This window comes from Engystomops pustulosus, chromosome 3 (genome assembly GCF_040894005.1).
Source record: "Engystomops pustulosus chromosome 3, aEngPut4.maternal, whole genome shotgun sequence".
Classification (NCBI taxonomy): domain Eukaryota; kingdom Metazoa; phylum Chordata; class Amphibia; order Anura; family Leptodactylidae; genus Engystomops; species Engystomops pustulosus.
In genome coordinates, this window is record NC_092413.1 from 194,983,753 (window position 1) to 194,996,082 (window position 12,330).

At 42.0% G+C, this 12,330-nt stretch overlaps 1 protein-coding gene across 2 annotated transcripts in view; it reads right to left on the minus strand.

Moving 5' to 3' along the window:
- The window catches only part of PXDN (peroxidasin), an 84,806-nt gene that overhangs the window by 21,523 nt on the left and 50,953 nt on the right, over positions 1-12,330 (minus strand). For both annotated transcript variants that reach the window (XR_011854338.1, XM_072143488.1), the window contains exons 8-11: positions 11,909-12,026; positions 10,228-10,397; positions 8,519-8,791; positions 5,472-5,588 (exon numbers count right to left, since the gene is read on the minus strand). Coding sequence is in view for 1 of the 2 variants with exons in the window: in XM_072143488.1 (XP_071999589.1) it covers positions 5,472-5,588; positions 8,519-8,791; positions 10,228-10,397; positions 11,909-12,026 (678 nt within the window). In the remaining variant the exon portion in view is untranslated. The remainder of the gene's footprint in view (positions 1-5,471; positions 5,589-8,518; positions 8,792-10,227; positions 10,398-11,908; positions 12,027-12,330) is intronic.

Genomic DNA, 12,330 nt, shown 5'->3' on the forward strand with positions numbered 1-12,330 from the left:
TGGTATAATTCTTTGAATTCAGATACAGATGCAGAGGGTGCATGTACTTCTGCAGCCAGCTTTGTCTCCCTGCAGTTCCTTCTCCATTCTGATTTCAGCTGACAGACTGGAGGCGAGGACACTTCAAACACCTTCTGTCACATTAAAAAAGGAAAATCTCTTCTTTAAAGATAACCTGTCATCAGCAGTTGCCCTAGTAAACCACTACCAGAATATTGTGAAGCAGCACAATATCAATTGTAGAGGTAGGATGCCGGGGATTCCCAACTCGCCCGACTAGGATGTCGGCACTGCCAGACCTAAACGTGGATGATTGGTAAGAAGATGGTTGACACGCAACTTGATACCGGGTGGGAGAGACTGTGCGGGTGGTGCTCTGCCGTTACACTAGGTAGATATTTCAAGCAAATAAAGACAAGAGATAGCGGCACTCACCCAGTAATCTTCTTTATTCTGCTTAATGCATGTGACAGGGAGGTGCAGCACAAGAAGGACTTCGTCGACGGGCCGTTTCGCGCACTCCTGTGCTTCGTCAAGCCGTATGGGGGACGCCGGTGGAGGCGGGATTAAATACCTCCTCCTCCTGACGTCACCCATAGAAGAATCATGTGATTAGGAAAGTCATGTGATTAAACGAAAACAAAGGCAAACAAAGAGTATGTGTAGAGGCGTGGGCGGTGCCCGCCCGGGACCGTCAGCTGACCGGTCACGGTGTGGGCGTCGCCATGACGCGTCAACCTCTCTCAAGCGCCCACAATGAAGGGAAAGTAATGGGTAAGTGACTATTAATATCACATAATTAAAAACGATTTCTTTGAAGTGTGACGTATCAAAAGGGGAGTTACAATAAACAAAATAGTTTGCAATACATCTTATGTAGCAGCTAGCAGACTAAAGAAAAACTGCCATATCGTTTTTATCATTCAGTCCTGCCGGACCTTCAGCTTCAGTTTTGAGGATCCATCGAGCCTCACATCGGAGTAGTTCCCTATGTCTATCTCCCCCATTGGTATTCACTGGTACCCTTTCTATGCCCGCAAAAGACAATACTTTGGGGTTAACCGCATGCTTAGTGTGAACGTGTTGTATTAATCTTGGAGATCCTTTGCCCGTAGTTATAGACCGGAGGTGCTCCCTAAACCTGATATATAAAGGTCTGATGGTCTTTCCTATGTAGAATCGTCTACATGGACAGAAAATGACGTAGACTACGTAGTCTGTTTTGCAGCTAATGAAGTGTTTCACGGTAGTTGTCACCCCTCCTATCAGGAGATTTTTGTCCCTTATGTGAAATTTACAAAAGTTACAGTGGTGGCACGGGAAATTACCGTGCGGGGTAGTCTTATCTAGCCATGTAGTTCTGTCGTCTCCAAATCTACTTCTAACAAGGAGGTTTTTCAAAGTGGGGTTACGTCTGAAGGCCACTATAGGTCTATTGGCCGTGAGTGTTCTAAGTTCTGGGTCTCTTTCTAATATATTCCAGTTTTTCTGGATGGCTTTACGGATATTGGTCTCGTTAGGTCCGAAATCGAAGGTGAACGTAAACCTGTTTCCCCCCTGTTCCTTATTATGACCTTTGTAAATCAGTTGCCTCCTCTCTAGGCGTGAGGCCCTCTCAAAGGCCTTACCAATAATCTCATCTGGGTACCCTCTGGCCCTAAGTCTGTCCCTAAGTTCCACTGCTTGTTTCAAAAAGGATTGGTATGTGTCGTTGATGCGTCTTAAACGGACAAATTGGCCGTAGGGAATGGCTCTCTTTACGTGGTCTGGATGGGCACTATCGTAGTGCAGTAGAGCGTTAGTAGCTGTGGATTTGCGGAAGCCACTTACTTGGATGAATCCACAGCTACTAACGCTCTACTGCACTACGATAGTGCCCATCCAGACCACGTAAAGAGAGCCATTCCCTACGGCCAATTTGTCCGTTTAAGACGCATCAACGACACATACCAATCCTTTTTGAAACAAGCAGTGGAACTTAGGGACAGACTTAGGGCCAGAGGGTACCCAGATGAGATTATCGGTAAGGCCTTTGAGAGGGCCTCACGCCTAGAGAGGAGGCAACTGATTTACAAAGGTCATAATAAGGAACAGGGGGGAAACAGGTTTACGTTCACCTTCGATTTCGGACCTAACGAGACCAATATCCGTAAAGCCATCCAGAAAAACTGGAATATATTAGAAAGAGACCCAGAACTTAGAACACTCACGGCCAATAGACCTATAGAGGCCTTCAGACGTAACCCCACTTTGAAAAACCTCCTTGTTAGAAGTAGATTTGGAGACGACAGAACTACATGGCTAGATAAGACTACCCCGCAGGGTAATTTCCCGTGCCACCACTGTAACTTTTGTAAATTTCACATAAGGGACAAAAATCTCCTGATAGGAGGGGTGACAACTACCGTGAAACACTTCATTAGCTGCAAAACAGACTACGTAGTCTACGTCATTTTCTGTCCATGTAGACGATTCTACATAGGAAAGACCATCAGACCTTTATATATCAGGTTTAGGGAGCACCTCCGGTCTATAACTACGGGCAAAGGATCTCCAAGATTAATACAACATGTTCACACTAAGCATGCGGGTAACCCCAAAGTATTGTCTTTTGCGGGCATAGAAAGGGTACCAGTGAATACCAATGGGGGAGATAGACATAGGGAACTACTCCGATGTGAGGCTCGATGGATCCTCAAAACTGAAGCTGAAGGTCCGGCAGGACTGAATGATAAAAACGATATGGCAGTTTTTCTTTAGTCTGCTAGCTGCTACATAAGATGTATTGCAAACTATTTTGTTTATTGTAACTCCCCTTTTGATACGTCACACTTCAAAGAAATCGTTTTTAATTATGTGATATTAATAGTCACTTACCCATTACTTTCCCTTCATTGTGGGCGCTTGAGAGAGGTTGACGCGTCATGGCGACGCCCACACCGTGACCGGTCAGCTGACGATCCTGGGCGGGCACCGCCCACGCCTCTACACATACTCTTTGTTTGCCTTTGTTTTCGTTTAATCACATGACTTTCCTAATCACATGATTCTTCTATGGGTGACGTCAGGAGGAGGAGGTATTTAATCCCGCCTCCACCGGCGTCCCCCATACGGCTTGACGAAGCGCAGGAGTGCGCGAAACGGCCCGTCGCCGAAGTCCTTCTTGTGCTGCACCTCCCTGTCACATGCATTAAGCAGAATAAAGAAGATTACTGGGTGAGTGCCGCTATCTCTTGTCTTTATTTGCTTGAACCGTCTAGTTTCTGTTTGTCTCATGGCCCAGTGTGGTGGCATCATCCAAAGATTCAACTTTGAAGTGAGATGTAAATTGGTTGTAGAAAGTCAAGGAGGCGGAGAGTTTAACACTGGAGTCAAGGTTGGGAGCTCTGAAGGCCTCCTCCTCTGTGATTAAAATCATGCATCAGACTGCAGGAGATCTGGTTAGTGATGTCCCTGGATGCAGGACTGTCAATAACAGAGAAGGGGGCTTTCTGAGAGCTTGACTTCAGTTTTAAAATCTCAAAGTCCTTGACATTAAACAACCAATTTACATATTAATAGATTTTTGGGATGATGCCACCACACTGGGTCATGAAAGAAACAGGATCTGGAAGGTGTTCAGCTGCTTGACAACTTAATGGTATAGGTGTCACTGTTCAGAAGATATAGCTGGACCTCTATACACGCAGTATCTGCACAGGGTAAATGCAAATATGACATATACATAGCCATATGGAAGTGATAAAGGGGTAAAAAAGGGTAACTATTTCTCTCCAAATTATTTAAATCCATAGTCACCGAAAGGGATACCGTCACCAGCTCACAGAACCTCAAACCTGATGTGATTTGAAACATGATATTCTTTATATCTTTAGTATGATATAAAACGAATGGTTCTAGCTACAAGAGAGATCAAGGTAGACCTCTGAAGTGACGCCCCTCCTTCAGACTCATTTCAGGCAAATAGTGGCTCTTCTCCGCTTCATCTATAATATTTTTTTAGATGTAAAGGGATGAGATTAAGCAAAAAGGGAAAGTATAGAGAGGATATTTAACATCCTACCTGAGGAGGCAGGTAGTTTTGTGGAGTAAAAGCTGTGTATAGGTTCCATCAACCCATATACATGGCCTGGGCAAAGTGTGAACTGAGCCTAACAACCTAACCAAACAGCTCATCTAAGTAATAAAAACTTTCTGAACTCAAAAGAACTTCTTACATACTATATCTTGCACAATGTTCTGTTCATATAGAGGTTTATTTAAAAGCTCTTTGCAAATATCCATGTATGTACTTGAAGAAATGAGAAGTGATAAATGAGTTGTGGTCGGTGGAAGGCGCGGGCTGGTACACATGAGCCGCACTCCAGATTCCCTACAAACACTTTGCATTCTTTTACTTTGCCGCTTCCAAACTTGTATCATTCTGACTATAGAGGGTCATTTTCTTGCGGACTCCTTACTGATATATTTTTATTTTACTAATCTTTACTGGGAAATAGTGCAAAAAACTTAAATATACATTTAACCAGACACTCAAACAGGCCATCCATTCCTGCGAGGGGAGCACAGCGTTAAACAGAGGTGAGTGGCCAAATCTGAACATTTTGGTGGATTTACCTGACCATCAAATGTATGTGGGGTCCACCTGATTCTCGGGCCAGGCAGCAAATGTCAGAAGGAAAGGACCAGGAAGAGAACAAAAGGATCGGGCATATAAAATTTAATCTACCTGATCGTTTTGTTCTCAAGATGATTACACTCTGCCACAAGAAAGTGGTAGTGCCTTTCTCCTTTCCACTCTAAAAGAAATCTAACCTTAAATACATCATGATAAATTAGGGACACTAACGCATGCACTACTCATGCACTTATTCCAGGCACTATGACTGTTGTTATCTTCTTATATTTGTGTGGTCACCTTCCTTGATGTAGCTTCACAGGCTGTTACACTATACAGGAGCACATCCCTCTCCCACTGAGTGGTAAAACTGCCTGCAACCATGACATCACAGCAAGCAGAGGGAGGTGTGAAGTGCTGAGCAGGGGCGGGGTAGATTGGGTAATAACCTGTGAAGCTACAGCAAGGAGTCGTTTTGGTAACGTAGAATAGAGCCCTACAGGCTCCTTAGCAGAATTTTAAATTACAAATACAAGATTACCACAGTCTCGGTGCCTGGATCTACGAGCAAGTGTCTCTGATTTATCATGCTGGATTTTGATGGTAGATACATAGGCTTCTCAACCAAAGTTGACAGCAACCATAGTTGTAGCGTAATCAGACAAGATAATGGTCAGCCCAACAAGTTTTTTCTTTTGCATGAACAGCTCATGCATCCATTTCCGTTGCCAACAAAAAGGACTACAATGTTTTTGGTATCAACCAAAGCAAATGTGTAGTATAGATTGTCTAGTATACTGGATAGCCTGTACGACAAACATCTGATATCTCCCCATTATGGCTTTCTTCTTACCTCCTTTGGTCCATGCAATTATTGGCTGTGGGTTTCCTTGTGCTTCACAATGGAAGTCTACGGTGTGGCCTTCAAAGACATTGCGGTCCTGAGGAACAACCGTGAACTGTGGGACAGCTGAAAAGAAATAGGTGCAGATAAATCCCCCGAAATAAATATGGATCGACAATAAGTCAAACTGTTAGACTTGCTTTTATATTGGACAATAATTATGTTTTCCCCCCATTTCTGTTCTTGCTAGGAAGATTTCCATTTACACAAGTCATTGTCCTGCTAAATTAAGACATGTTTTTCTGTCAACGTAAAATCATTGCACAAAGAACGATGAATCATTCGGCAATTATCCTGCCATAAATCTGTTTATCTGCTCCGAAATAACCATAGGCAAATTATCTTTTTTTTCGGTGCACTATGGGGATGGCCATGTCTGTAGTTGCAGCCTAGAAGATGTGGAGAGAAGAAAATGGGAGCACAAGAAGTTGTAGCCAAACCCCTAGAGCACTTACAAAAATGTTATACACATGCAACTCTATTTCTCGAAAATGTCTGTTGGCTTAGAAAACGTATTAACGTGTCCGAAACAGCTCTTACTTGGTGAAGATTCGGGAACAATTAACTCCCTTGAAGGTTAACATCAGAATTATGGTCAAATTAGATTTTTTTTTAAAGAACTAATTACTGGAAAACTAACTGACCCTACACCATTGTAATAAATGTAAAAGTCAACCAACTGAAGAGAAAAAGGGAGGGAAAAATGAAGACTAAAAAACCGTAAGATAATGATGAAAAAAGTGCACAGCTTTATTAGGTTACAAAGTGTTAGATAAAAACATGTGTCTAAAAAACAGATTGGAAATAGGCTACAGGAGACAGAAGTTCATATAAACCAGGGGCCAGAGATACAGGCAATATATATCACATCATGAAGGGCGTGTTAGTAACACAAACATTGCACAATAGTAGTATGTATGCCCAAAAGCATTAACAATAATAAGATGTTACTAGCAGCATCTGCAACCTCACATGGGTTCATAACAAGTTTTCAGTAATTGCATAATAGCAGTATGTATACCCAAAGGAGAAAGGTTAACAATAGTAAGATGATATTGGCATAAGTATCATTCGGTGACTAGAAAGTCCTTAACCCTATATAATATACATCGCTAAAGATGCCAAGCCTGTGCTCATAGCTACCTGGTCACTAGGAAATGCCCCAACGCGCGTTTCAACCCGCCGGTCTCCTTCTCCTTGAGAAAGACCGGCGGGTTGAAACGCGCGTTGGGGCATTTCCTAGTGACCAGGTAGCTATGAGCACAGGCTTGGCATCTTTAGCGATGTATATTATATAGGGTTAATGACTTTCTAGTCACCGAATGATACTTATGCCAATATCATCTTACTATTGTTAACCTTTCTCCTTTGGGTATACATACTGCTATTATGCAATTACTGAAAACTTGTTATGAACCCATGTGAGGTTGCAGATGCTGCTAGTAACATCTTATTATTGTTAATGCTTTTGGGCATACATACTACTATTGCGCAATGTTTGTGTTACTAACACGCCCTTCATGATGTGATATATATTGCCTGTATCTCTGGCCCCTGGTTTATATGAACTTCTGTCTCCTGTAGCCTATTTCCAATCTGTTTTTTAGACACATGTTTTTATCTAACACTTTGTAACCTAATAAAGCTGTGCACTTTTTTCATCATTATCTTACGGTTTTTTAGTCTTCATTTTTCCCTCCCTTTTTCTCTTCAGTTGGTTGACTTTTATGTGTTATAAGTGGGGAGTCTACATCCCTGGTGCAACTCTTTTGTCTGCACAAGCATGGGGGCGTTGTCACCCTGCTAATACAAATTTAGTATATATATTCTCATTTGACTGTATATATTGTGACCATTGTAATAAATGACAAAGGTCACTTTGAAAAGGGAGTAGCAGGGATGAGAAGAACATTTTTAACTCCATCGTTACAACTTATCAGACATGATCTTTGCTGCACAGTCAGTTTTTGGGTCAGAGGATCCTAACTAAGCTCATCATAACTTCAGATTTCGACTAAGAGAAGGAAGTAACAGTCCCATATGGAGGGAGGTCTTGTTGATTGTAAAAGTGGAGAGCAGCCAGCTGGCCCACGTGGGAGTCAGATTATTTGAAAGCACTTAAGGTGAGGGGAGGACATTGATGAAAACAAGACTGCGATTCGGTGGGACAGCTCATCCTGGACACGGACCTCACAGCTGTTATACTGCACACTAAGCGTGTCTGTATTAGACAACTAAACATACAAATGCGGACACAATTACACAAGAGTAGCCATGTTCGGAGAGATCCAGATGTAGCAGTGTCACTGCTGTTCCAAGTTAGATACTTGGCACATGTTCCAATGCTATGGTTTTTACAAGGACAAAATCTGACACAACATAAGGGTATAAATGGTCAACATTCCCAATGTTCTGCTTCGGGGTCTCCTTTGGTTTTTCATCTAATCATTGGGTATTTTCTAAAATGGCCTTTGACTTCTACGGGGAAGCAATTTGTAATATGCCTTCCCGCTTATATGAGCTTGTACCATTGAGGGGGAATTTTTTTACAACTTACAAAAAGCTTCCATGAAGTAGGCAGAGACCTGATGGGGAGATTAAAAAAGCCACCTCAAAACACCTCAAGGAAAAAGGATGGGACCATGTTTTCCGATTTGGTGGAGTGTTTGATCATTAAAACGAGAGTGTAACAATTCCCATATAACTGAAGATATCCAAAAAATAAGGACTGGACATGCAGAATATGTCAATGAAAAGGCATAATATCCTGTGGTCAATGTGCGCTTACACATGTGTGGGGAATCCAAGATGAAATAGCTCATTAAACAACTATTCCCAAATTGGTTTCCACAATATGTATGGGTCATCTGATAAATATTAGGGATTAAAAAAAAAAAAAAAAACACAAGGGAAGACCAAGAAAATCAAACCCCAACCAAAATTTTTTAAAAATATAATTTTTTTTCACTTTTTATTGTCTACAATTGAGCACTTACCTTGGACTATGATGTAAGCAGTTGAGTGAATAGTATCCAGAGTATTCGATGCAAAACATGTGTATTCCCCAGCATCATCTTGGTTCACTTCCTGAATGTAGAGTCCCCCAGAAGGTGTGATAGTGATGCGAGGATCACTGGGTAGGGGTGTCCTGTCCCCCCTGGTCCATGTTATTCTTGGCTGTGGCTGACCAACTGCACTGCACTCCAACGTGACACTTTCACCAATCAGAACTTCTGTATTTTGAGGTTGAATCACAAAATTTGGCCCGACTGTTCAGGATGAAAGTTAAAAAGAAATGAACATTTCTGTACGTATACACTTTGTTCACCTCTTCGTAGCTCTAAGAGTCAATGAGAACTGCTCTATATAACTTGGCCCAATCCCTCTAAAGTGATCATGTAGGAGGAAGACCCCGATGATCACCATATCCACATGAGTGGAGTAGAATGTCACTGTCTAGATGAAAGCCTAGTCTGGTGTCCAGCACTGCCATAGAGACACACAGGCAATGGGTCTGCCATTTTTGTTGGGATCATGAAGAGAAAATACAAACTCCATGAACAAATTAGATAAAAGCAGTCAGGCTTGACTCAAAGTCTAATAAAACGGATGGCATCCAAGTGGGTCACCACTCTAATGTAGCCAAAGATAGAAGCTTATTCCAGGATCGATCAATGTCTCCAGTGTCCCGATTCCAACATCTGCATCTGATGGTTTCCCACCACCCAAAAGGAATCGTAACTTTATAGAAATGCCAAGCACCTCGCCTGACCTTGGGTTTCCTCTTCTTCTGTGGAAGCCCGAACAAGCGAAACACATGCTCGAGCGAAGCATTTGAAGAAGTTATGATATTTTACTGAAGTGCATATGTTTTGGCTCATCACAATGATATACCACTGTGATCTGAACCATGTGTCCTCCGCCCATTAATAACCCAACCATAGAGAATTTTGTACACAGAGGTGAAACGCCATGTCTTGTGGAACCAGGAGTTGTAATCTGGAGTAGCATTGATAGATCCCAGCTTCTACATATACCTTATGGACTTTCTTTGGTAATTTGGCATCAGTAGCTCAATAAAATTGCTGCCTTGTTCTAATATGAAACCAGTAATCACTACTGTACACCACAATCTCTACCTCGGGTTACATTATATGGTTTATAACTCTCCGGAAGGCACCACATGCAAGAACCGTGGTGGGAATCTATTAAGACTAGCGTTCCACATACCAAAATTTATCTGAACAAAGAATCAGCTACCACCCCTAAATAATTTGGTACAGCAGAGAAAATACTAAAAAAAGACTGTTCAGCCAATATCTGGTTAAGGTGTGTAACCGCTCCAATCAGTGATTGGCTGGTGGCCTCCCCTTTAATTTATTCAGGGCAAAACCCTCAAATTTGGATTTATTCAGCAGGGAACTAGAACACATGGCTTAACAGAGACCACAAAACTGAGAGCCAAGAGAAGTAGGGGGGAGTTTTAGTCGTTGGCCAAAGTGAAGAGACAATTATGACGTTCCGAAAGATAAAAGCTAGAAATTTATAGTAATAAACTTATGTTCTACATATACAACAGCAGCATGAAAAATTCCATCTGTCAACATTACATAAAGAACTGAACGGAATAGGAACCAGATATAAATGAAGTAAATTAACTCCATATATAGAATATAGTATTTTCATAACCGGTACATAGCTTTACCTGGTGCTCCGTAGTATCGAAGGGTGACCTCATGGGTCTTCACCTCCCCAGCTACGTTCTTGGCCATACACTGATAGATTCCCTGGTCAGTTTCCTGAGTGTTTTGGATCATTAATGTACCATCTTCCAGGAGGTTCAGCCGGGCATCTTCTTTCATGCTCAGTTCATTTCTGGATTAAAAACATTTTATTTGTTTTCTGCAATGAGCGTTTAGGTTGACCTAGTCAGGGCTGTAGTTGTCATTAGTTGTCCTCAGGAGAATTATATTTATTCATTTATTTTTGTTGTTAAACTTGTCCAGATTATAATGCATAGATATAATGGTCGGTAGAAGTGTGGGCCAAGTGATTCATGGTCTATTGGAGGAGAGAGCAATTCATAACGTATGGGCGAGGGGTCATAGTGCAGAGAACTGGGAACACCTTTCGGGTAGGGAGTGGGTCAGAGTCTAATTGTATACTTTACCCTTCATTAACACTGACTAAATATCATAATATTTTTTATAGAAACACGATAATTATAATAATTGTAGAGTATAAACAGGCCCTTAGTGAGGGCATGACCACACCCAGTGCCTAAGGTAGCATAAGCTGTAAATATGGCCCTGGACAAAGTTTTTTTTGGAGTGGATTGTGAGACATTCTTCATCCATAAAAACAGCTCCAAAATACAACCCTACTCTGCCTGCCAATGACTGACACTTAGACTACAAAATCACAAGTTTTTTTTTTAGTAGATTTTGATGCTGAAGCACATGTCGTAGCCCTGACTTAACTTAGGGAATGTTAGACCAGGCGGAAGAGGTTTTGGAGGGTTTACTGGCTATACCTCAGGCTACTTCATCAGGGGCGAATTAAAGGGGTTGTCCAAGAGTAAGAAAAAAATAAACCTGTACTTGTTTTGTCCGGCGCTCCGTTGTCCCTCCGTACCGTTTCCCTGTTTGTTTACAGGGCACGGAAGCTCCACTCCAAGAATTTCTGGTAGGCCGGGTGCACCCTGAGGCACAGGTGGGTGTGCCCGAGGAGCTTATGTGCCCTATAAACAAACAGGAGGGACTGCAGCACGGTACACCGTCAGCATCGTACAAGGCAAGTACAAGTTTATTTTTTTGTGCCGACCCCCTCCCCGGCCAACTCACAATTTTTTCTTACTCTGTATGAATCCATTTGAGACTGCTATGTGCCCTGTGCTGTATGAATATTATAGTCCTTACAGGTCTGGAATTCACTTCCTACATCTTGTACAAGATCCGCTTCTTGGGGAATGAAGAATGTATCCTGTCTGCTTTCAATCTGTGGTTTCAGGACCCTAAAGGGACCTTCAAAAGTCCTGAAATGGCTCTTGTATACATGTGTATGAGTGCAGTTTACTAATATTATAAGAACAGTTATAGCGGAAAGCTCACATTTCCCATCCAGGATCAGAAAAATGTTAATCTTATTAACCTCAATAGCTGAGGACACAAGTTTCAGTTTCAGCGATCCAAAATCGCTCTGCTCCTGCCCTGACTCTACAGGTGGGCAACCCTCTTCTCCTAGTACTGTTAACCTTCCAGTGACCAGAACATTATAGTTTGTACTTTGTATCAATATCTAAACACACAAAGAATTACAAAAAGTAACAGGAGCCGATGAAGTGGGTCATTTGGCAATAAGTTGTAGCCGTCTTCTATTAAACATACTTGTTGCGGAGCCAGATGATTTCTGGTTTGGGATTGCCTTCAGCTCGACATGTAAAGTACACAGTGTTCCCAAAGGTAACATCCACATCTTGAGGCTCTGATGTAATTCTTGGACGTTCTGTATTGCAAATGGAGATAATTTTAGACCCATTGTATGTAACCCCTAGTGGATAATACATAGTTGTAAAAAAAACCCAACACTGAGATGGTCAACTATTCATAACTCTGCACTAAGATTCTTGGGATTGCGGTGTGCTACATTCCTCACTGCTGTTGGTCTAACTCCTAGAATTTGGATGTCAATACTGGTAGTCACATATTCTCTACATTGGTTACCGCATAGCCATGGACATCATAGCCATGGCAGATGGAGCAGTACTCTGAATAGGGAGCCATCACAACATTTTTTCATCTTAAACTAC